The 26,768-nt window shown below is 37.8% G+C and overlaps 1 protein-coding gene across 2 annotated transcripts in view; it reads left to right on the forward strand.

The window, feature by feature from the left end:
- cntn3a.1 (contactin 3a, tandem duplicate 1) overlaps positions 1-26,768 on the forward strand; it is a 65,829-nt gene that overhangs the window by 20,565 nt on the left and 18,496 nt on the right. For both annotated transcript variants that reach the window (XM_084427333.1, XM_084427332.1), the window contains exons 4-11: positions 2,638-2,813; positions 11,865-11,960; positions 13,601-13,804; positions 14,427-14,529; positions 15,075-15,259; positions 18,170-18,309; positions 23,828-23,957; positions 26,354-26,504. In XM_084427333.1, the coding sequence (XP_084283459.1) occupies positions 2,638-2,813; positions 11,865-11,960; positions 13,601-13,804; positions 14,427-14,529; positions 15,075-15,259; positions 18,170-18,309; positions 23,828-23,957; positions 26,354-26,504 (1,185 nt within the window). The remainder of the gene's footprint in view (positions 1-2,637; positions 2,814-11,864; positions 11,961-13,600; positions 13,805-14,426; positions 14,530-15,074; positions 15,260-18,169; positions 18,310-23,827; positions 23,958-26,353; positions 26,505-26,768) is intronic.

Raw genomic sequence — 26,768 nt, forward strand, 5'->3', positions numbered from 1 at the left:
ATTAAAAATCAAAGATGGCGCTGCTGTGAATAAGGTCAATTACCGAGAACCCTTTATATTGTCCCTACAGTCCTTGATTTGACTCATCTCGAGTCAAAACCAATCTGAACTAGTCTCAGGTGGTTTGGCCTTTCTGTTTTATTTACTGTATGTATTTGAACTCTAATTGACCCTTTGCAGGGAGTTTGATTGACAGGCGATCTGACCAATCATAATCCGCAGAATCCGCCATTTTTGTCCGACAAAGCAGTCAGGAGAGTTAGTAGATTAATGTCGGTGGATTAGAACTTGAAAAACGGTGTGTACTGATGACTTTCCGCGGTTAAAACAACATTCCTTGTTTTATTTGATGTTATAAATTAAAGGGATGGTTCGGAGTAATTTCAACCTAGGGTCCTTTGCACCATGACCGCGAGCCAAACACCCCCCCCCCCAGAAGCCTTTTTTCCCTTGGCTGAACATTATTAAAGTTAGAGCTTATTTAGAGAAATCAGCCGAAAGGCTTAGTGCAGGCGCTAATGGATCCAAGGTTGTATCTCGTAAATTACCCCACTAATAATGCCTGGAATGGTACCAAACTTATACAGTAGTACAAATAGGTTCTGTACTCATAAAACGAGGCATTGGAAAGTTTGTAAGTACATCAGGAGTTTATTTAAATAACACTTGCCTGACGGCTCATGCTACCGCTAACCCGGACATCAAGGTCACTTCTGAGATTTGGGAAAAGCCCGTAAAGCCGAAAAAAAAAATATTAAGCAGGAATGTTTCAATGAAAGAAATGTTTCTTGAGCATCAAATCATCATATTAGAATGTTTTCTGAAGGATCACGTGACACTGAAGACTGGTGTAATGATGCTGAAAATTCAGGAATAATGTACATTTTAAAATACTGTATATATATATATACATACATACATATATACGACCTACATTATTTCCTTATGAAATCGCTAGCATATTCAAGTTCAGTTATTTTCAAAAAAACATTTCAAACTGAAATCCACCACTTTAAGGCCCTGACATCTGTGTACGAGTGTAAAAATAATAATTAAAGTGTTCAAATGCTAGACATTTTGAAACAGTCTGTCCTTGATTTTTGTGCTTCTGTTCAGCTGATAAATTATAAATTTTGATATTTGTTCAGCACTCGGATGAAGCTGAAAAGAGTGGAATGTTTCTAACTGCACTATTTGGGCATTCACCCTCTCCTCAATAGTCTGGAAAACATTCTCAATGCATTCAGAATATAAAATGTCTAGAGCAAATAGTCCCTGAAGGAATTCCATTCAGCTGAACCAATTTATTTCTTTATTTTTTCTCTTAAAGTGCATCATTGAATTTGAGTGACAGGCAGAGCGAAAAGTGAGCTGTTCATGCAAATATATCTTCCAAGTCCCATGCATTAACTTGAACAGCACGGTACAGATTTCTATCAGTATGGAAAGGTCGTAGACGTGGCCTTTAGTGTGTGTGGGGGGGGAACGTGACCTCATGGTTTCTTCAGTTTTTTGTGTGTTGTATTGATTTCCTTTGTACATAAACTCAGACAGATAATTGACATGGATCATGGCTTTGTCCACATTACATCCAGATGGCCACTATAGTGCCCTTCTCTGTTTTCTCCTGTTCGTCAATTGAAATGGCCGTTATTTGCTGTGGTATACACACTGCAGACTCATTTGTTTTCATTTGTGTGTTACATTGACAGAGAGGTCTGTTTTTTTTCAGTGATTACGATTACTAATGAGGAAATTCAGTGATTACGTTACTTGACTGTATTGATTAATTGTGTGATGACGTAAAGATGAGGCTTTTGTTGCAGTGGATCTGAACTCATGTGCGTCTCTTGGGTTTTGTGGTTTCTGATGTCTTAGGTGTGACTGGACTGGACCATCGATCTGTTGTAAAAGTCATGTCTTTCTACTTAACAGCCTTTGCTGTTGTTTTTGTTTTTGTCACTTTGTGTCCATGAATGCTGAGCACTTCTTTTTCTTTCTTTTTTTTTTAGATCAAAATGTATTCAATTTTCTTTCCTTTTTGCCCATGTTTGATTCATGTTGATAATGAAAATATATGAATAAATGCTAAACGTATGAAAGGATTATTATTTAAAGTTCTTTAGGCCTAATTCTTTCTGTAAAATTATAAAATCATACAAATCTGTGTTTCAAACCATGCGTTTTAATTTTGGGGTTTCAAAACTTGCAAACATCTTGAACAAACTTAAAATAACATAAGACTAAAAAATTAAACGGCTCATATATCTAGTTTGACTTGAAAGGTCAGTGTTATTTTTATTAAAAGTCCTCAAGCAAATAGTTCTAGTTTTCATTTAATATTTTAGTTTATTTCAGCTTTATTTCAGTTAACAATAATTGTATTAGTTTTAGCTAACAATAACAACACTGCTTGAGGTGGACAGTCAATATTACCTTTCACTCAGTATTTTTAAAAGGTTCAGGTTCTATTTTGTATTCTGTTTGTGTAAAGTACCATATATATTATGAATATCAAACAAACATATCTCACTATGTTTTACTTCGAATAAGGAGTAGGAGACTTGAAAAATATTTTCAAGTATCTACTCCAAACTCTCCATTTACTCTCTGCTAACTTCCCCCTGTGTTTTATAGGTGGAAATTGAACGACAGCTTCATTTCCCCCCAACTTGGCTCTCGATACAGCATCTCAGGAGGAAACCTTCGAATCAGCCAGCTCAATAAGGAAGAGGATGCTGGTATTTACCAATGTCTGGCCTCCAACTCTTTCGGGACCATTCTCAGCAGAGAAGCTAGTCTTCACATTGCTTGTGAGTCACTGTTTAAGTAATTTCTCTTCCTAAAAAACTAAAAACTCCATCAATTGGTTAGTCTTTTCCACATCATTTGAGGTGGTTTTAGTGGATTTGCGAACTGTAGACACATTTTACCTTAAAGCAGGTAAAGCATGGGCTCTGAATGTAGTCGGAGTTAATATAGCGAGCAGCAATGCGGAAAGCAGATGATCCATATCGTATAAAAATGGCTTGTTAATGATGACTTAAATTAACCATGAACTGAGGGTTTGCATTTCTAGAATTACAAAGCACTTTCTCTGCAGCTTATGGTAAAAATGTTCCTTGATCTTCTGAGATAAAGTAACCATTTATGAATGCTAAACAGTTTCTAAACATTTTGTGAACAGATCAATCAAACACATTCAGAGGTAGTAAAAAATGTATGTAACCGCATATAAACGTTAATCCACCCTGATGCATCCTGGGCAAAGCAAAAATACAACCTACTCACTTGCTGCTCTAAAACAAGAGTTTATGCACTAAAACAAAAGACTTTGTGGAACTTCTCCAATTTGCCCGACATCAACATGCAGTGACATACTGTAGCGTGCACATCCAAAGTACAATATACAGTATGTAGGATCTTGACTAAAATAATGAGCATTTTGATCACAATGTCACGTTTGCATTGAGAATGAATTGTTAAATCATTTATGGATCCAGTAGTCTGTGTCACAGAAGATAGTGTACATCTGAGACATGTCTGACACCTGCAAGAAGATGCCGAACGCGGTGAGTGTGTGTTAGAATTCAGGAATGGTGAGACAACCTTGTGCTTGGTACGTTTTTCATCTTTAAACCAAACTTGGGTCTTGAGTCGATAACGTTTAAATCCTGTATGGCTAGCGCACTTCCTATAATGTTTACACGTTAGGTCAGTAGGCGGAGAGTAGGCGGTCTTTTGTGGCTGTTTATTGTACTGGAATTTTATAGCATTCAGGTTGTCTGGAGTCATTATGATCCACATAATAGGCTGATGAGATCTTGGTGAGAACTGATGTTGCACGGCTCTCGTTTACCTGTTTTCTCTGTGTGATGTCTGCTGGATGTCTGGTGGCAAGGTGAACTTGGGGCTTCTCTCTTTTTGATGGCTACAGCTGGCTCATCTGTAGCAATGATGCCCGTGATGGATGTGAGACTGAGTTCAGGAACCTGTTCCCTGCTGTCAAACCCAGTGTGATCTTTAAAACGGCTCTGGTTTCTGTTATATTATATGCGGAGTGAAGGTGGAACGCATGCAGGTCCTCAAGCTTTATGTGTTATCAATGTTTTCTCTCAATTGCCTGGACCCCTAACCTGCTGTGTCTTCCAAATTGATCGCTCTCTTATTGTCCAGTGCCTGTAAAGCATCTGGGGAGGCTGATCTGAGACCTTCGTCTGCGTCTCACTCTTAGTATGACATAATGCTGTAAATTTTAGAGATTGAGTTTCTGAGTTATATTGAAGACAAAAAGTAGTTAAGCAACTCTGAACACCATACAAATATCCTGATAAATTTATGGTAAATAATCAGCAGTTGTTGTTGCCAGAATTGCTCTAAAGAAATAAGTCCTCCAACTACTTGAATTGTTGTCCTGGAACCAGTTAATCTTATTTGAGTTAAATACACTGCTATTATAGCACATCCTAAATGTAACTTGTTTAACGTGTGAACAAGTAAGATATTACTTATCACTGGCATTAGCTCAGTCCTTGCTTTTAGAGTCAATGTATTGTTTACCTTCATCTACAGTACTCTTTAGCACAATGGTAACCACAAAATCTTCAACATTACAGAAACTCTTTTAAATGTCAAACATAAGAGCATTAAACACTAACAGGTATTTACCTTCACTAAAAACAAATAAAATAACACTTAATTTCAACATTTATTCTCCTTATCCAGTCCTATGAAAAGCATGCTGATAACTAGAAATCAACTCCCCAATTTCCAAGCCCAAGTTACTACAATTTTTTTTTTAACAAAAATAAATTAACACAGAAATTTGAGTTTAAATTACAATATTAAGTTTTTTAACTTGAAACCATGGATTTATTTAAGTTGTGGTAAAAGGTTCCCTGGATTACTTTTTAGAGCCCCTGCCCCCGCTAATAGTAAAGTGTCCTTTCGGTGTAATTGCGGTGCCCCCTGGAGCGCGATTTCAACCAAGGGGGACCGCTGGGGCCGGGGTCTATGCACGCCAATGAATGGCAATGTACAGTAAAGTCAGTGCACAAAATTCTAGAACCAGAACTAACTGAAGTTACTTCAATTTCATCCACAATAGTAGTGAATCTCATTTTAGTACAACAGAAAACACCTTTCATGAACAAAATACACCTAGCATGTCACAAAAGGATTTCATCCATGAAACGCTCAGTATTTGAATGAGATATAGAATGTATTTTGTTAAAAAAAGAACAAACAAAATACACGTTATATCTGTTTATAATTCCATCATTCCACAAGATTAGTCAGGTTACACTTATAAGTAGTAGTAGTAGCAGCAGATACTTTGCCAAAGAGTGACTTTACAGTTTGGGCTGTTTGGCCAGAACGGCATTGTACCACCTTCAGAAAGGAAAAAAGAAAGACAATACTGGGCAAGTGGGAAGTATGTGTGTATGTGGGCTTCTCAATCTCCTCCCACCATCGATTCAGACATGGTATCTCCCTCTACCTGCTCCTCCTGGTCCCTGTCCATCATCAGCTCCACCTCCAAATAATAATAATAATAATAATAATAATAATAATTCGTTACATTTATATAGCGCTTTTTCTGAGACCTCAAAGCGCTTTACATATGGAAGGGGGGAATCTCCTCAACCACCACCAATGTGCAGCATCCACTTGGATGATGCGACGGCAGCCATATTGCGCCAGAACGCCCACCACACACCAGCTTACTGGTGGAGAGGAGACAGTGATGAAGCCAATCAGTATATGAGGATGATTAGGAGGCCATGATGGACAGAGGCCAAGGGGCAAATTTGGCCAGGATGTCGGGGTTACACCCCTACTCTTTTTCGAAGGACATCCTGGGATTTTTAATGACCACAGAGAGTCAGGACCTCGGTTTTACATCTCATCCGAAGGACGGTGCTCTTTTGGCAGTATAGTGTCCCCGTCACTATACTGGGGCATTAGGACCCACACAGACCACAGGGTGAGCGCCCCCTGCTGGCCTCGCTAACACCTCTTCCAGCAGCAACCTAGATTTCCCAGGAGGTCTCCCATCCAGGTACTAACCAGGCTCAGCCCTGCTTAGCTTCAGTGGGCAACCAGTCTTGGGCTACAGGGTGATATGGCTGCACATATCTGCCAAAGACACCCCTCCACAGCTGGATTAAAAATGAGTTCCTGTTGTCCTGCTCTGGGTTGCGTTTCCCAAAGCCAACTATGGTCGCAAGTTCTGTCAATAGAGTTCAATGGAAACCGCTTTTGGGAAAAGCACCCCTGTTTAGTTCCGGTTTCCTTAATTACTGATTATCTTCTCATTTGTTTCTGTGGTTACATTTCATTTTCACCTGTCGGTCATTATGTTCTGCCAGAAAGACTCGGGAGAATTAATGCTGTAGCATAGACATTTATTAATGAGCTCAGCAAGCAATCAAATTCTTTGGCGGAGGCCCCGTTCATGACTCGAATTCCAGGGGTATTGAATCAGCGACTGCTGACTGAAGATGAAGGCAGGGGCGCCGCTCACCCCCCGAGGCGATGAAGGGGGCCATCTGGTGGTGGTGGGGTGGATGGAAGGGGGGGGCGTCTTGAAGACTTCAGGTTGGAGAGGAGAGCCCATTTAGTGATGTTGGGGATGGTGATGGTGGACACCTGGGTGGTCGTGATGGGGGGGATGGAGGAGAAGATCCGTCTTAGTGGTGGTGGGGAGGAAGGTGGTGGCTGGAGCAACAGCATCTGCGGACTCAGATATGAGTAAGTGCTGCCCTTTTATGCTACAGCAAGAAAATGAATGGGTAGTTGAAGAGGCAATTAGTGACGTAAATGATTGAGTCTCCCTGGCAGAACTTGCGCTAGCTTTATTTCTCCCTGTTATGTTCATCCCTTTTCAGTTCTCGTATGTGTTTAGCGGTTTGTGATTTCTCCTACGTTTCACTGTGTGTTCCTGAGTGTTATGAAGTTTAAATAAATACTATTCTGAGTTCCTATTCAATCTCGTCATGCGTGCTGCAGACCACACCATTACAGTGTGTGTCTATATATATATTTATAACACTATATACACAAATTTCATTACTTTGCCTCTGCTCCAAAAGTCTATGCTAGCCATTAATGCTAGCCTGATTAGTTATTTTAAGCACTCTGTCACTTGGTGCAGCATAGACATTTATTCTTTCTTCGCTTAATCATGTTGATCTTTTGTGCTTTTCTGCTTCATTTGGTTTGACATCTGTATCTAATCTGTATCTATGGTTGCTAGCAAGCTATAAAACGCTTCACAAGCCGATGATTCCCTAGTGAATGGGCGTAATAATATGATGCACACATTAATAATATGTGTGTATCTGCATATTTTATTATGGTACACTAGTACTCAAATAATTCATATATATATATATATATTCATAATGATTCTCTCACAACCTGAGAATGGTTTGAGGAAAAGCTCAAGGCAGAAAAGGAAGATTTTATGTTACTGTAGATGCTTTTGTGGACCATTTTTAAATCATTTTGAGTTTCTGGTGGAAAGGCAAGGCTATTGCGGTTGAGCCAGAATGACTGTTTCTACATTAGCCTGTAACTGCTCTGAATGTTAAAGGTAGATGTTTACTTGAAGAATAGAACTTTTTGGACTGATGAATTTAACATTAAAGCATTACAGTGTTAAATCAATAAAGCTACACTGCATTTCCACAGCTACCCTAGAGAAAATCTCCTGTGCGGTCCACTATAGTTCATGCACTCAGCCCTATATATTTTTGGTGTCTGGAGACAGCAGAGGACAATATATGAAGGACTAAAGCTTCTTCTTGGTGCAGATATAAATTCTGGTTGTTTCAAAGTATTTTTTGCAAGCCTAACCTTCAGTATGGCTCCAAGAACAAAGCTAAATTTAATTTGGAAATGGTGTCAATTTGTGTGACATTTTGCCAACATACACTCAGAAATTGCTAGTATTTCATCTCATAGTATATTAAATCCCAGCCTTGTTGAAAGTGCATCACCTTTCAGTTCAGTTAAATGTTTCACCTGGATTCTTAAAGACAACTCTGAGTCATTGCAGTTGAATGTTTTTGAGTTCATGTTAAGTCTTATTCTCTACTTTTGAAACTAATTTAGTCAAAGTCTATTTACAGTAAAGATTTGGATTTTTTTGAACAAGAGTAGTGCAGGATACTATTGAATGAGATGCCTGAATAATGATCAAAAGAAATACTTCTGCTGCTGCTTATTCATTCTGCCCAAGGCAGTGCTGGTTTAATCTGCAGATTATGGCTCTTATAAATGACTATGAATGTATAAACCAAAAAATGGCCTCCAGTGGCCAAAAACTGTTACCAAATGTACTTATTTTATTGCAGTATAAGTAGAATTTGTTTTACTTTGAAGTTACAACTTCTCATCTCACATACACATTTTTTAGAATAGATGATTTCAAAAAATCACTTTCCTATCCCAATAACTGCAACAGAAATACCCCCATCAGCAGCATTGGCCTGCATGTGTACCATTGATTTTAATTATTTCCAGAAGCATGTAAAGATAATGTTTAGATTTCATTACACTTAAATATGTTTTTTAATTAGTGCTAATTTTTTGTACATTTAAAATAATGAATGTGTTGAAGGAATATAATGGTACATTTAACCTCTTTGTTTTCTCAAATTCATTATTATCGTATTATTATAGAGATGCTAGAAAAAGCACTTTCCTTCACCCTTTCTTTTTACAGATCACAAATTCATTACTTTCAATACAATACTGTATTCAGTCTCTGCAGCTTCACAAGGGCTTACGGTGTTTACTTTGCCGAAAGCAATGAACAGAACACAACGTATAGTTGATAACCGAGAAGCCAATTAGAGGCAGTGGAGTGTGTCTTTCTCTTGATGAATGCTCTATATGTACAGTATGCGAAGGAGTGGAATGATTTTATTGCATATGTATAGCAGAGAGCTGTCGGTTTATTTATTCTGGCCTCATAGAAATGTCTTGTAAGGACTCTGTAATGAGATATTATGTGAACTGAAAAATATGTTGACTGAACATTCTGGAAGAAAACTTTTCTCGATGTGGGTAGTTCAGTGGAACTTGCGTGTGAAGCACAAAAAAGTTCCCTCTCTTACCAGAGACATGCTTTAAAGCCTGATCAAACCCCTACTTTGCGGATGGTGTCGAAATAGTTTGTGTCGCGGAGGTGTGTGGGGGGGGGGGGTTGTTGTGTTTTGTGTGGATGTGTGGTTCATGCATATTCTGTTTGAATTTGCCGTTCTCTAGACACAACCCCCTCACTGAATTCAGTGCAGGTGATGCAAACACAACCTCCATCAACTTCAATTATCTGTTTGTTCCATTCACAGGAAAAAAAAAGCTTAAGATATTCACAAATGAAAGTATGCCGTTTATTATTTTATTTGTTGGTTTATTATTCATTCTTTTTTATGCTCGTTGGTTTTAAAAGCAATCAAGGAGAAAAGCATTGTTGCAGTTTAATAATTTATACAAAAATGAAAAATTCTCTGATCATTCGCACTCATTCTAAACCTATCCGATGCTCTTTATTGTGTTCAACACAAAAGGATCATTTAGGCACAGTGTTCACGCTGCTCTTTATCAAACAATGAAAGTGAATGATGTTGACCATGGGCTCAAAAAAAAAAAAAAAAGGGGGAAAAAGCTGAATAAAGCAAAGACAGTAAAGACAGTAAAGCATCATAAAAGTAGTCCATGTGACTTATATTCCAAGTTTTGACACTATATTCCAAATCTTCCAAAGCCACAGAATAGTTTTTCATGAAGAACAGACTGAAAATCTAATCTTTAGGCTCTCAGATTTCAATTGTGCAATTTGCTCATTCAAATTTTGTGCATCTTGATCAGTTTTGAGACACGCAAGAACTGGTGACATTTGACATCATTGGCATTTAAATGTAGATTTAAGAGCTGCTAGACTAAATTATCAGTATTTAGCTTCAGTTGTGTAAGCTACAGTACATACACTCACCTAAAGGATTATTAGGAACACCTGTTCAATTTCTCATTAATGCAATTATCTAATCAACCAATCACATGGCAGTTGCTTCAATGCATTTAGGGGTGTGGTCCTGGTCAAGACAATCTCCTGAACTCCAAACTGAATGTCAGAATGGGAAAGAAAGGTGATTTAAGCAATTTTGAGCGTGGCATGGTTGTTGGTGCCAGACAAGCCGGTCTGAGTATTTAACAATCTGCTCAGTTACTGGGATTTTCACGCACAACCATTTCTAGGGTTTACAAAGAATGGTGTGAAAAGGGAAAAACATCCAGTATGCGGCAGTCCTGTGGGCGAAAATGCCTTGTTGATGCTAGAGGTCAGAGGAGAATGGGCTGACTGATTCAAGCTGATAGAAGAGCAACTTTGACTGAAATAACCACTCGTTACAACCGAGGTATGCAGCAAAGCATTTGTGAAGCCACAACACGCACAACCTTGAGGCGGATGGGCTACAACAGCAGAAGACCCCACCGGGTACCACTCATCTCCACTACAAATAGGAAAAAGAGGCTACAATTTGCACGAGCTCACCAAAATTGAACAGTTGAAGACTGGAAAAATGTTGCCTGGTCTGATGAGTCTCGATTTCTGTTCAGACATTCAGATGGTAGAGTCAGAATTTGGCGTAAACAGAATGAGAACATGGATCCATCATGCCTTGTTACCACTGTGCAGGCTGGTGGTGGTGGTGTAATGGTGTGGGGGATGTTTTCTTGGCACACTTTAGGCCCCTTAGTGCCAATTGGGCATCGTTTAAATGCCACGGCCTACCTGAGCATTGTTTCTGACCATGTCCATCCCTTTATGATCACCATGTACCCATCCTCTGATGGCTACTTCCAGCAGGATAATGCACCATGTCACAAAGCTCGAATCATTTCAAATTGGTTTCTTGAACATGACAATGAGTTCACTGTACTAAAATGGCCCCCACAGTCACCAGATCTCAACCCAAGCATCTTTGGGATGTGGTGGAACGGGAGCTCCGTGCCCTGGATGTGCATCCCACAAATCTCCATCAACTGCAAGATGCTATCCTATCAATATGGGCCAACATTTCTAAAGAATGCTTTCAGCACCTTGTTGAATCAATGCCACGTAGAATTAAGGCAGTTCTGAAGGCGAAAGGGGGTCAAACACAGTATTAGTATGGTGTTCCTAATAATCCTTTAGGTGAGTGTATATGGACTTTTTTATCATGTTTGAAGATTGACAGCTCCTGATCATCTTTCACATTCTCTGTGGGGGAAAGAGCAGCATGAACATTCTACTTAACATCTCCTTTTGTGTTCCTTAAAAGAAAGAAAGTCTATAACATTATGAGGGAAAGTTCATTTTTTGGGGGAACTATTTTTGTGGAAAGTAGATTCCAAACTTAATGATTTCATATTTGTTTAAAATAATATACAATGTTAAATACTGTAAATATAATTGTTATTAAAGTAAAGACTACTCAGGCTATCAAACAAGTCATTCACTGTAAAAAGTGTTCAGTTCACTTTCTTAAAAAAAATGTGTAAACCCGTTGCCTTAAAATTACATACATAATTACAAGTGGCATGAAGTAAACTTAATGCTTAATTGAAAAAAATAAGTTGTGTGAACTTGACAATTCCACATTGCTTAATTTTTTCGATTAAGCATGAAGTTTATTCACATGATAATTTTAAGGCAACGGGTTTCCACATTTTCTTTTAAGTTAAATCAACTGATCACTTTTTACAGTGTTGTTTTAATGAAGTTAGATTTATATTGTGACTATTAAATTGTTATATATTACCATTATTGCTTATTTCCATCTTTTCTGTCTGGTCTGTGTTTTTTCTAATAGATCTGGACGAGTTTAAAACCCAGAGGAGAAGTCCAGTGAGTGTCAGAGAGGGGCAAGGTGTGGTTCTTCTCTGTGGGCCACCAGCACATATGGGAGGTGAGGCGATTTAATGTTTAATAATATTTTCATCCTGCACTTTGGGTTATGGTTTACAATATGTTGTACCTCATGTGAGTGTTCAAAGGTCACACATTTAGAGTTAAACATGCAGATGTTACCTGTTACTTCCTCCTTTTTTCTGCTCTTGATTTGCTGTCCTTAAGTGGCACACTACTGTGAAAATGTTATGAAAGGCAAACGTGAGTGGCCGCAGAGCATTTTGAACTCGCAAAAACAGGGCACTTTCAAAAGTGCAAACAGCAAAGGTTACTACATTGATGTGTAAAACAATGTTTATTTGCTGACAATTGAGACAAAGTACTAGCAGTCTTTTCCCTATAAGAAAATGTCTTTAAGCTGTCAAATGTATAGTAATGTTTCCAACATATTATAAACAGACAACATGTTTTGGTCTATCTTCGGAGACTCACTTCTCATCAAAAAGCTTTGTCTCAGGTGAAAAGTAGTTAGCACAGCTGTGCTGCATTAATGTTGCGTTTGTCTGTCCCCTGCTGTCTGGATTACTGTGTTTAGTGTTGGGTTGAACACTTCAGAACTTATTGCTTTAATGGAGCCAGACCTTTTAAAACTGACAGAAGGCTGAAATCACTTTTTTTATGTGGATCCATTAGGGGGTAAAAAGGACATAACCTGAGTTATTTTAGACTCAAGTTTTATTTTGCAAGTCTTTTTCTCATTTTATTTCTATTTTGAAATATAAGAAGTGCTTGAGTCTTCATACTGTAAATTACTTGAATCGTTTTTATTGTTTCCCCATAAATATATCATTGCAATCATGATAAAAGTTGACTTTTGGATGGATGGATGGATGGATGGACACCTTTATCCAGGCTGTGTGAATTACACAAGAAAGGGAGGACAATTATATGTGATTTGTACATTATTATTTTAAAAAAAATTTATGAAAAATATGTATTGTGTTTGCAATGACAATTGAATTTTCTTTATTTAAATAGATTATGAAGATATTTCATACTTGGTTTGATAATATTACTAGTTGACTCAGATTGGTAAGACTTTACAATAAGATCCCATTAGTTAACATTAGTTCATGCATTAACTAACAACAAGCAACATATTTGTTACAGTTAATGTTACCATGGGTCATAAAAATGCCACTGTTAGCTCAGGTCCATTCAATAATATGAACAGATTTTGATGTCAATAGTAAATGTTGAAATTGCCATCAAATAAGATTGATATATGCTTTAGAAAATGTTGTCATTGTTAGTTCCTGTTAACTAATGTAGTTAACAAATGAAACCTGAAAGTGTTACCAAATTAGGTCACATTGTATTCTGTACACGTGAGCTCAGGCAATAATCAGATATGCTCTTCTAGATATCTCTCTCAAGTCTGATTCATTTTAGTAAATCGATTTGCATGGATGGTTAATTTCAACGATTCCATTTGATTCGTTTGAGTTATCGCTCACTAGTGTTGCCAAATGTCCAAGCACTGCATTTTACAAGTTATGTTATAAGCCATGATCAGGATTGTGTGTCTACTTGCATCACAGGGTTTCTGAAATGGATTAATATTAAATTCTCTAAACATTTTTGAAAGCAAGCAATGTGGTGCAGTACAGCTAGTTTCACCTCTTGTCTTTCCTACAGAGTTGACCTTTTCTTGGATCTTCAACGAATATCCCTCATTTGTGAAGCAGGACACGCGGCGCTTTGTGTCACAGAAAACAGGCAACCTGTACATTGCTAAAGTGGAGCCGTCAGATGTGGGAAACTACACTTGTGTCGTGACTAACACTGTAACCCAGAGCAGAGTGCAGGGACCTCCCACGCCACTTATACTCCGCAGTGATGGTGATGGTCTTACTACATGTATTCAGCTCATACAAAATGACTCATTTGTGGTTTTAACCTTTAAATGCATGAATGTTTTAATTATTACATATTCGGGCCTTTAGCAACCCGGATCTATATCTACCACGGATGGATCTCTGCCTGTTGAGAAAATAAACTCTCCTGAAATTAGAGTAACAATTAATACAGAAGAATAAAATAAAGCATATTTTGTTACCTTTTGGAGCTAGGAAGGGTTCAGTTTGAGCAAATGTTTTATACCATCATCACTGTCCTCATCAGAGCTCATTTCCCAGTACATTCAGCATCTGGTTCATGTTCACCATCTCAAACATATTCTCAAAACTATCTTCAACATCTTCAAAATCAATATTTTGATTGCTGACAGCTTCTTCACCAGATACAGCATCAAAAGTGACAGTGATACTAATATTTGACTGCGTTCAGTTCTTGCTCTACAGTAAATCACTGAGCCATTTCAAGTTTTGCTGATGATATGTCCTATTCTTTTGTTTTCTGCCTGCAGTAACTCTGAGTGAAACGTCACTTCATCATTGTGTATCAGACATTGCCACCTTGTGGAATAAAGGTGAATTGAATGATCACTCTTTTTCTGTTTCAGGCATTATGGGAGAATATGAGCCAAAAATTGAGGTCCAATTTCCTGAAGTCTTGGCTGTTGCCAAGGGGTTGACGGTAAAACTGGAGTGCTTCGCCTTGGGAAAGTAAATATTACAGCTGATACTCTATATAATAGCCTACTTACATAATATCATATGCGAAGAGCAGCTCATTGACATCAACACTGTTTATATTATTATAGTAAATATTATTTAAATAAAAACATACCTCATTAAACTCATGAACCTGAAGTTGCGATAGTCTTTTCTTCCCTATTTTGACGTATATTCCGTGAAACGGCTTCTCGAATTAGAAAAACTGTAGGGTGGGATTTGATTTTGTCTATTGGGATTGGTTGGATGGTTGTGGTTTGCTATTGGTGGATCTCATGTGAGTGACAGTTTGTCCCGCCCTCACGCCAGTAAACACATCATCAGAGAAGAGAAGAGATGAGCTGCAAGAGGGAGAGAAAGTTATTTTGATTAAAGATTACAAGGGCATACACAGTACAAGGGTACAATTAAAAAATTAAAAAATAATAATGATGAAATCATTTATAATAAATTCTGCAATATTCCTTAAAAAATAAGAACTGTCCATTTTGATTTCATGGTGATTTTAATTAATACACTTTACCTTTGGCTTTCAGTCCAGTGCCTGCTATCAGCTGGAGAAGACCAGATGGAGTTCCTTTTCCCAGAAAGGTCGACGTTAGCAAATCCAGTGGAGTGCTGGAGATCCCTTATTTCCAACAGGAAGACGCAGGGCCGTATGAATGCATGGCTGAGAACTCCAGAGGCAAAAACACAGTCAAGGGGCGGCTCTCCTTCTATGGTAGGGCAGAATTATTTCATGGATGACATAAATGTAACTTTTTTTGAAGGAACAATTCAGCCATATTTGAAAAGCATCCAAACCTGTATGACTTTTTTTCTTACATGGAACACAAAAGAAGATATTTAGCAGAAGGTTCAAGCCGTTGTAATTTTTGTATAATTCTATTGTAGTTTGTTTAGTTTGAGTTATTTTAGTAAATTTCTCATTTTTAGAGAGTGGTGATTACCGCTGGTTACTACTTTCCAGACATGGGGACTTGTGACTTGGTGACTTGGACTCGAGTCGACTCGAGTCGCTATTTTTATGACTTGTGACTTGACTTGACAAAAAATAAAATACTTGAGACTTGACTCGGACTTGGAAGTTCAAGACTCGGGACTTGACTTGACTTGAGACACGATGACTTGAATGACTTGAGTGTTAATCACATAATTTTTTCAGTTTGAATATAAAATATATAAATTATTTAAAAAAAATAAAGTTGATTACCCAGCTGGAGCGCAGGCTGAGAATAGCGTTGTCATGACTGGATCACTACACTATCATCAGTCGCGCCCTCTCGTACCTTGCACACCACGCCCACTTAGATCAGATATCACATCAACATGTCAGCCGGAGGGGTACCGAGGGTCATCGCTTTCGGCCTCGAGAATTATTCACAAGATGGCAAAAGACGAACAGCGCTTTGCAAGACATGCACCATTAACATCGCGGCCAACTCTCACGCATTCACCGTGAGACACACTGACTTTTCACATGCTCTCATTCATTTTCTCACGCACAGAAAAATCGTGACACAAGAGCAGGTTACGATATAAAAAAATCTCAGCTCTCAGATTCTGTCATTTTTATTACGAAATTCAAACAATAAATACCGTTTTGGCGCTTGTAAATGTGACGCAGATCCCTAGCGCGGCACGTGAACCGATCATCTCTAGCTAGTAAATAAACACGAATGAACAATGTTGAAAGATACAGTACAGCTGAACTTACCGAAATGTATATTCCTCATACATAATATCGACCAATCAATCAAACAAATGGGTCAATAAAACAGCTGGAGAACAATTATGTCACATAACATTTACCTCAGGAAAGCCATTTGATGACCATATAGGCTATAGCACGTTAGTTGGCTATAAAAAGTATTTTGCTAAATATGTGTACTATATTACATATTTATTATATTTTTACTTATCATTAAATAAAGTTGTTATTATAAAAAAAAAACGCTTTATATCTCTCTGTATGTTTACAGCATTAGGTGAGTTGTTTTTTTCTTGAAAAAAATTAGTGCCTATCTTGTGTAGCCTACCTAATATTTATCCAAATGAGTCAATATTAAGTCAGATCACAATAATTGAATTGAATTGAAATAATAAAAAAGCGTAGCTTACCAGAAATTGTACCATGTAAACATTGTAACATGTTGTCACTAAACCGAATACAATTCAGTTTAGTTACTAAAATGTTTTGACAATCACAATACACTTATTGTAAACACAGTTTATGTACAACATTAAACTTTGTTACATTTTAAACACTGTTGGCCGAAGTGAAAAATAAATAATTTTATGAAGTTACAATTTTGCTTGATTCCATGATGTATTTTACTGAACATGAGTATTTACAATGCAAATCCAAATTATTGTAATTTATTGACAGTAACTGATATCTTGTCTTTTCACTTTATTAAGATCAGATTCTGCAGGTAAAATTACAATAATAAGGTGACTTGACTTGGACTTGACTTGACCTACTACAGGACTTGACTTGACTTGACTTGACATAGCCTGTGACTTGACTTGACTTGCCCAAGAAAAAAATACTTGGGACTTACTTGAGACTTGAAGGTTAAGACTTGAGACTTACTTGAGACTTGCATATGTATGACTTGGTCCCATCTCTGCTACTTTCATTGCATAGAACAGAGCATGGACACACTTTCCATAATCAGACTAACACACAATCGATGTGCACCATTAAGGTTTTATGAATGCTTATATATTTGAATTTATCACTGATCAATGTTGTGTGGTTTAATGTATTACCCCATGATGTTTTATAACCAGGATGTCATATCTTCACGAGAATCCCTGTACGTTGTAATTATTTGTCATTGCAATTATTTGGCAGGTAAAAATCCATAATCTCCCATAGACTGTGCTCTCCATATATCACTGGTGTTGGTGTTATGGAATAATCAATATGGGTCACTGTTGTTTATAACATAATGGTCGAAATCAAAATTATGAGCTCCAGTAGGGACTGATACCTATAAAGCATGCTACTTTGTCCATGCTTGCACTTTGCTGTGATTTATTCACCTTTCTCTCTCATCTTGTTCAGTAATGAGAAAAGTTAAGCCTTTGCAAGTCACATTGACCTTCACCATAACCAAAAGAATCTCATTTTAATATGTTTTCAAGCCATTTTTTTTTAAATCGTCCTAGCTTTAAGTATTCAAGGTTAAAACTGTAACATTGACACTCCTTTCTAGCACCTATTTTGTTATTTCTGTTGTTATGTGTGTGTGTTTGGAGAGGGTGTGTGTTGTTCATCAAAGCAATATGAATATTAATGCATTATACAAAAGACGGGCCAAAGATCCATAAAACTTGACCCACATTTAATGAGTGCTGTGTGCTGTAATCCCTTCAGCTCAATGAATGTGGTATACTAAATTTCCTTGTAAATGATTCATAAAGTAGTATGCTTTTTTCCTCATTCTAATGCCATGTTGATTGATTAATAACTGGATTTGTTCATTAATTGGCTCATAAACTGCTTGGTTGGTTTACTATGGGCTAATCAATATCCAACTCTAAGTGTGTCTGGGATTCAGGGAGGCACTTTGTGAGATGTTGATATTTCGCTGTGTGTTGTGTGTTTATTGATGGATCTCAGCACCCCCTCATCTGGTGGAGAAGCCTCAGGATGTGCAGAAAGCCATTGATGAATCTCTGCTGTGGGAGTGTAAGGCGAGCGCCAAGCCCAAACCCGCATACAGGTGGCTGAAGAACGGAGAGGCGATCGAGTCATTTGAGGTGAGTGATGCCGTCCGTTGTACCTTTAGTGCACCTGAAAGACCAAGTTAGCAGATTCAGGAAGTTAGGAAGGATATCCCAACATAATTGAAATCTAAATCTCAACATAAATGAACATTACACACTATGAAGTCTTTCCATTTTCTTGTATTGCAAAAAAAAAGAAGAAAAAAAAGTACATTTCAAAATCTTTCTCTAAATCTACCCAGTTTACAAAAACATGTTCTAAGAACGTTTTACTAACGTTCCCATTAAGCTATAAAAACTTCAAGATTCAGTTATTTATGAATGTTCTATGAATGTTCATAATGTCCATGTTTTAAAAATGTTTTTTTCTTGGTTGGAGCATTCCAATATTAAGGGAACATTCCATTTGATCATTATGAAACAAGTTAACATAAAAAAATAATAAAAAAAGGCAAACTAAACATTTAGGGTAAAAGGAACGATGTAAAAATAGTGTTAAAATAAGTTTAAATATGCTAAACAAAGTTTAAATAAAGTTCAAATATGTTCAAAACATTTGTTCACCTTAGCACAAAAAACATTAGCACAAAATGCTAACTTTTTTTGCTAACGTGAACAAAGGTTTTATTAATATAAATGGAAGAACATTTGTTCATAACTTTAAAAGAAGTTTAAGAGATCTGTGTTTTAGTTGGCAAGATTATGTTGTTTTAGATTTACCAAGTAATACTGAATCAACCAACTTGAGTCAGTGTTAAGGGCCATTCACACAGAACGTGTGTTTCCATTCCAATGCGCTACTTTTCCATTGTTTTTGACGTTGTTGCGCTCACATCTTGCGTCTTTTGTAGCGTCTCGCGCATGACACGGCTTTCTAAAAACACGGCGTTCAAGTTTAAATCAGTTCAACTTTTTTTAAAACGCGTCTGGAGACCTTGCATTTTTGCCCCATTCCACTGTACGTGTCTCGTGTTTTTCAAAGCAAAAACCCGTTCTGTGTGAACGAGCCCTTACTTGTGTTTTTTTTAACGTTTTTTCAATATTTGTGAAACCTTGGTTGTTGTAATAAAGACTGTTGAGGTACATTGAAGCGACATCACATGTACAGCAATTCTAAAAAACAAGTAAGTAAGTCAAAATAAAAAGGGGGACATGATGACATTCTGGTCCTGAAAAATTGTTTATTTTTAGGATTCTGCATGTATATTTCCATAGATCTGGTTTAGGTTCCTCTTAGTTGTTGTATGGTTCACAGTAGTCCTGTGCTGTATTATAGTGTCATGTACAAGAGCTTGTTTCATCACTCTGAGAGATAGCGAACACGATCTCAGCGTGTGAGGCTGCACACTTAATGAGCTGAGGTGTTACCATTTTGTAAATGTCACCATCGTCTACCTCAGCATTTGATCAATCTACAGACCAAAGGTCATCCATGTAGTCAGAGGAAGAGAAGAAGAGTGTCGTTTGTTATTTGATGATTACAATGAACAGACAAAGGCCTTGCATTTCCTTACCAGCCACCATCAGCCGAATGCTGTATTCAGAGCAAATCGCGGAAGCTCCATGTCTCCTCACTCTTGAGGAATCTATGATAAATAAACAACATACAACTGTTTATCTTCGTTTCCAATTGAATTAGCCATTTTTAAAAAGTTTAATCAGCTGTATTTAGTATTTCAAAATAACCTCATTCAAAGTTATCTGATCTTTAATCATTTTCTCAAAACGTTAGTACAAAACGTTAATTAGACATCGTTCATGAAACGATTTTCTGAAATGTTTTAGGTGGATGTTTATATAGGCTAAGCTAAACTTGTTTCATAATGTTCAGAGAACATTCAAAAGGAACGGTCCCGTAATGTTTGAATAATGATCAAATGGAATGTTTCCTTAACGTTTGCATAAACAAGAAAAAAAACGTTAGAAAGAATGTTCAGAGAAAATTCAGAAATAATATTTGTATAACCTAATAGGAACTATAGCAAATCCTTATTAGAACATATTTTTGTTAGCTGGGTACATGACTCATTTGAAAATATATATATATTGTTAGATTTGTTCCCTGAAACCACAGCAAATCATCCTCTGCTTGTGTAAATGTTTACCTCAGCAACAATATTTCGCATGCCAAGCCAATACCCATAATGTTGGGGCAATCTTTGTGATGTCTATTTAGGTGGGCAACTTAATCAGTCTGGTGCAGCACAGCCCACTCAAATGTCACTCTCCCGTCGAGGGGGAAAGTGCTGATTTCAGTGGAATGTCACCGCTAATTAATTACCCCCATAAAGCTGATTTATGCCACCATTTGTCTTTGGTGCTGGAGGCTGTGCTGATCTTCTCTAGTTTACTACAGTCAACACCACACATATGAAGCATTCTGTTTACGATATCGGTTAGACTGTGGTTCTCCATGTTGGAGCGGATCACATGTGGAGAGAGTTACACCATTTTCCATGCTGAACTGGAACTATGAAATTCAAGTGGCGTAAAGCTAAATGCCATCAGACTCTGAAGTGTCCGCGCGCACAGCGTGAGTGCAGATATCTGAGCCCTTTAAATCTCAGTTCATTCAACCTGAATGCACCATTCAACATTTTCACACTCAAGTGGGCACAATGGCAGCATAACAGGGGCTTTATGAGTAAGTGTTCGGCCAGTATAAAAAAATAATAAATAAAAAAACGTATATACCGCCCATCAGCAGCAATCCACAGCTACATGGATTGAATTCATCCCCGTTCTGCTCCTTTCACATCTGTCAATTATTTTATAGTAGGCACTTTCCATGAATACTTTGGTGGTGTCCCATTAGTTATTTAGTTATTTTAAGCATTACAGGCACAAATTCCTTTTTTTTTTTTTTTTTGACGTAATAAAAAATAAAGATCTATCATGAAATGTACTAACATGAACTATAGCTAAACGTGTATTCCCTATTCGAAAAGATGACTTTGCCTTGTGTCCAATCATTTAAAACGAACAACGTCATAATTTGGAAGATCTGTTGAACAGATATTTAATTGTAAAACAAACATTTGGCTGTTTCGCATTGTTTCCACATGATTTCGCCATTACAAAAAAAAATATGTTAGACCCTTTGTACAGCAAGAAATACATAACAAATTTATTTATATAAATCAACTTGGAGAAGTCACATTAAATATTATATGAAACATTTTATTTTATACCCATTTCAATCAAATATTTAACCCGTCTAAATAAAAACCCTGATCTGTGTGATTCATTCAAGCAAAATGAAAACAATAATGCGTTGTTGTATATATTTTGTATATATAGATGTCAGGTGGCATCCAACTTTCTTTGGACGTTTCGACCCTAAACCACAACGTCCTCCAGTCACTTCCCATCATCTCCTGAATTCCAGCTCAACTCCTCCCGCCTATTCCAAAGCTAACAAGAGGCTTTTTCTGCTGCCTCCCCCAACCAATGCGTAGCTGTCTTCATCTCCCTTTCTGCAACCAACCTCAATTGGAAATAACCAGACCTTCCACCTTTTGTCCCTGCATTGCTGGAAAACACCCTGGTACTTGGTGACTTTCCTCTCCGAGGCTTCTTTGCATCCATCTTCCTATCTATCTTCAATCATGATGATCCTCCTTCCCTCCACATAACTTACGCACTGCGTCCTCCCTCATTCCCTACCTGTACAAGTTTACTGGTAATGGAAGAGTATCATACACTGATCGGAGCAGGAAAGACATGTGAAAGGACTCCAGTCTCCAAAGTTAAGGCTACGTGATCTTTCGCTTTGTCGTTGTCGTTGCTCTGCATTAGCTCCACCTTCCCCCGTTGCTGGAAATGGGTAGTTCCGAGTCCTTGTCTCCCCATGCACTGGCTCCCAATGATGTCCTTCAACTTCAGCCTGCTCTCTGCCTGTATTGCTATTTGCATTTGCTATTGCATAAGCTACATCAGCTGCCCACTTGCATCCTGATCTTCTGGTGACCCCTGAATCTCTGATCTTCTCATCGTCGGAATCTCTGGACAGCATCACAGCCCTACACTTCACCACTTTGAACTCTTCAACCAATGGCGATAGGGGTAGCTGTAACTGTAACTTCCCAAAAGCATAGTAAGCCTAAGTTGATCGTAGGGACCACTGGTGCCAGTTGTTCTACGATCAACTAAGTTACAATGCATTTGGGAAACGCAGCCCAGATCTGATGTTTAGCCCTATACTGACGTGAAACTTGGTGGAATTCCGAGCCACCTGTGAAGGTGTGTATTCATTCGCCTCTCAAGTCCTTCCACTAACGTCATGAGCACTTCATAAATTATCAGTAGCCACATAAGTCTTGGTAGCAGACCATGCTGAAAGAGCCAGGTCTTGAACTTGCCTGGTAAGCCTGAACACTTTATCTTCCTCAGACATTCTTCTGCTGGTCTCTAAGTCCTGGATACGCTATTCCCAGCCCGATCTCATCCCAAGGCGTCATATACTGACGCTTTTGACATTTCGTCTACATCCAACGCACATGGCACCCTTTAGCGTCAATATGAGACGCAGATAGATATGGGCCAGAAGGCGCCTCCTAGCGGTCTAACCCTAACCCTACCCCAGACCTAAACCTACCCATAACCGAACAAAGCTCTGTGCGTATCATATTGACGCTAAAGGGTGCCATGTGCGTTGGATGTAGACGAAATGTCAAAAGTGTCAGTATATGACGCCCTAGGATGAGAATGCGTTGCTACTTCCATCATTGAGAGAGGCATCATACCACTTCCCTATAGGCTTTTTACTGGGTATTCCTCTGTTGATGGTATAACCTCTCTCTGGACTTGAAGTTGGAACTTGCTAGTCACTTTCCCATTTCTGATCACAATACTTCTTGAATTCCTTGGTTTGAACCTAATTCTTGCCCATGCTGCCACATCATCAAGTTCCTTTTGGATCCATAGCTTCCTTAACTTCCTTAGGGCTGGTCAACCTCCCGGATCTTGCTTCTCCCAACAAAGTTTTGGTTAACCTATATATAGATCCTTCATAAACTGAGCTCACTTGGCTTCCTTCTCCTTTCTCGATCTCTGTGACCTTTCTACCCTTTTCAAGTTGACATTTTATGAAGTCTTTTCACTGACTATTTGTTGAAAAAAAGTATTCATATAAAAGTGCCTCATTTTCCAATTTAAGATGACTCAGGAGTGACTTTTATTTGGTGATTAGGCCATGGTCTGTGATGGCAGGTGAGACCTATAGGCTTGTGTTCTCATTGCGGACAAAACTGTCAAAAGAGTTTGGGTTCGATTTTATGTTGTTTCATGGACAAGTTTCATATTTTATGTTTAAATATTGTGAACATTGTCTGCAAAAATAAATAAATAGGAAAACGCCACATTACATACTGTATATACTGTAAGTGATTTATCAGAATCCATTTCAATGTAGAATAGTTTTTCAATATGCAACTAAAGCTACTTCTCTGATTGTTTAATAATTTATACCAATACAGTTTAAAAAAAAAATAACATTGTCATTAACCTTTTTGTTTTAAGTTGCATTGTGGGATTGTTGTTATGTTTCCAGGACAGAGTCCAGGTGGTAAACGGGGCATTATCCATCAGCAGTCTGACCCTGTCAGATACTGGGATGTACCAGTGTATCGCTGAGAACCGTCATGGCCGGGTGTTTGCCAACGCTGAACTCAGAGCCATTGGTAAGGGATCACTAAATTCATAGTAACTAAAGATCAACACACAGTCTCATTGGAAAAACATGCCTCTACCTACGTACGAGTCACGATAAAAGAGATAAAAGACTTGCAAAGACTTGCAATACATACAACAACCAAATTAATAAAACGTCGGCAAATTCACATTCATCTGTTTCGGATAAACCTGAACGCACGTTTAGTGTCAATCACTGGACATTTAACTTTGAAAGTGTTGTGAAACATGCAAGACGCAATGTAAAGTTTTGCAGAAATGTTGCCACAGGCACATTTTTCCAATGAGCATGGGTTCCTAACGATGTAGCTCCTCAACTGTTCTTATGCTCTCAAATAGCCAATATGCAGTTGGACATATGCCGTTATACAGTATGTTTCCAAATTTGTGTATGCACAATATGAAGTTCGATTTGGCTTGGAGCAGCAGTGCTGTGTAGCAGCACTTGGGTTTCGTTCCCTCACAAGCTCATTCCAATCATATTGTCAGTGAACGCCACCACCCATTAGTCTTACCATGCCCTTTTGCGCTGCATTTAAAAACAGTTGACCCGCTATTATGAGGAGCAGAATAACTTTTGACAGGATCAATGATCAAACCCATCTCTGCGGTGAAGATTAAAGGAGTTGACGTTCAAGGCCATTTTATCATGCGGCAGACGAAAGAAGTGCTCTGTTCCCTAGTCCTGTCATTTGTCAGCACAATGGCTGCTTTGATGCTGTCAGCGCTGAGTGCAGATGGATGCCAAACAGGCAGGAAAGTCTAGTATGCTGAAATTGCTGCCTGGGGGAGACGTGAGGTAGACGGTCTTCACACTTTAGAGCCTTTAGATTTGTGCTGGCTGGCTTGACTCAGTTTGACTTAGTGGTGTGTGGGGCTCTTGAGTGTGCTCTTTGGTGTGTATATCGCATTAAAAACATCCTCCTCGCCTGCCGCTGGAAAGGGAGACGACGATGAGATTTAGCTAAGAGGGAACCAGATAGAGATGTAGACATTTGACAGGTTGTGTGGAAGAACACAGATTGTCAGTGACATAACACTAATGTTTTGTCCTGTTTATTAGTTTACTCAAAAATACACTAGCATAAAAAAAAAAAAAAATGAATTACTACTTTTTGTCAGCAAGAATGACAGTATAGACTATAAGACTTTAAAGTTTTGTACTACTGTTATAATCACCTCGATTTGATAATAAGAAATGTTTTTTGAGCAGCAAATCATCATATTAGAATGATTTCTGAAGGATCATGTGACACTGAAGACTGGAGTAATGATGCTTTGCATCACAGGAATAAATTACATTTTATAATATATTCAAATATAGAAAACTGGTATTTTTAAATTGTAAATTTAAATAATATTTCACATTATTACAGTTTTACTGTATTTTTGATACCTTGGGATGCAAAAGAGATTTCAGATGACTTTATTTGGTAACACTTTATTTTACAGTGTCTTTCTTACATATGTTACATGTACTTACCATAGTAATAACAGTAAATTATGCATAATTACATGCAAATAGCCCTCAACCAAATCCTAATCCTACCCTAACCCTATAGTAAGTACATGTAGTTACTTAATGTTACACAGTACTTAAATAAATAATTACACTGTAACAATGACACCTTAAAATAAAGCGTAACGTGACGTTGTTACAGTGTAATTACATAAATAGGTATTGAGAAGTTTTATTTAACTCCATGTACTTATTATAGGGTAAGAGTTTGGGGTTACACTTTATTTTAAGGTGTCATTGGTACAATGTTATTATACATTTAAGAACTGAGTAATATTAATTAACTACATGTACTTACTGTATATGGTTAGGGTAGGATTAGGGTTTGGTTGAGGGTTAGTTGCATGTAATTATGCATAATTTACTGTTATTACTATGGTAAGTACATGTAACATATGCAACAAGGACACTGTAAAATAAAGTGTTACCGAGACAACCTTTTGAACGGTAATGTACATTAAAAATGCACTTCATACTACTGTGACTTGAATACACCTCTTCTATGATGAGCGCATTTCAATTCCTAAATTAAAATTTGATAGTATTTTTGGGGAAGTGAACAGGTAAAAATCTCAGAGTGTAATGAAGGGAAAAAAAAGCGTCATTTAAAAAAAAATAATGATACAATAATATAAATAATATTAGAAAAATATTGTTTCTGTATATTCCAAGCCACATTTTGTGTAGAAAATATGAGGTTTGGTCACTGTTCTTGAGCTGTTTCTCTTCAAAACGAATGACACTTTGTAATATTTTCCTTTGTAATGCAGACATTGTTCGTTACTTTTTAAAACACTTTTAGGAGTCATTCTGTCTTTCTTTCTCTCTGTCAGTTTTGTAAGATGCTTGTTTTTCTCTTCACATCAGCAGTTGCACCAGATTTCTCCAACAGTGTGCTAAAGGCACAGACATTGGCTCGGCAGGGTGGAGATGTTTTGATTGAGTGCAGGCCTCGCATGTCTCCACGCGGGATGATCTCCTGGAGGAAGGGCAAAGAAGCCTTGCGAGAGAGCCACAGGTATTTTTACCAACCCATTTCCCTTTGTCTGCCAAGAACCTGTTTATTAAAGTGATACAGACAGAGCAATATGATTCAGGTCAGGCGGAAGGTTGTTACTGATCAAAGGTTCACATCAAACCATCTCAACACAACAGGCGCTGCATTTGCATATACTTCATCTTAAAAAGAAAAGAAAATACCTTTTTCACGGCACAGAATAACATCAAAAGTGCTTGAACAATCAACCAACCAATTTAGTCGAAAATTCAGTCTTCCAATTGT

Source organism: Rutilus rutilus, assembly GCF_951802725.1.
Source record: "Rutilus rutilus genome assembly, chromosome: 13".
In the NCBI taxonomy this organism is placed as follows: Eukaryota; Metazoa; Chordata; class Actinopteri; order Cypriniformes; family Leuciscidae; genus Rutilus; species Rutilus rutilus.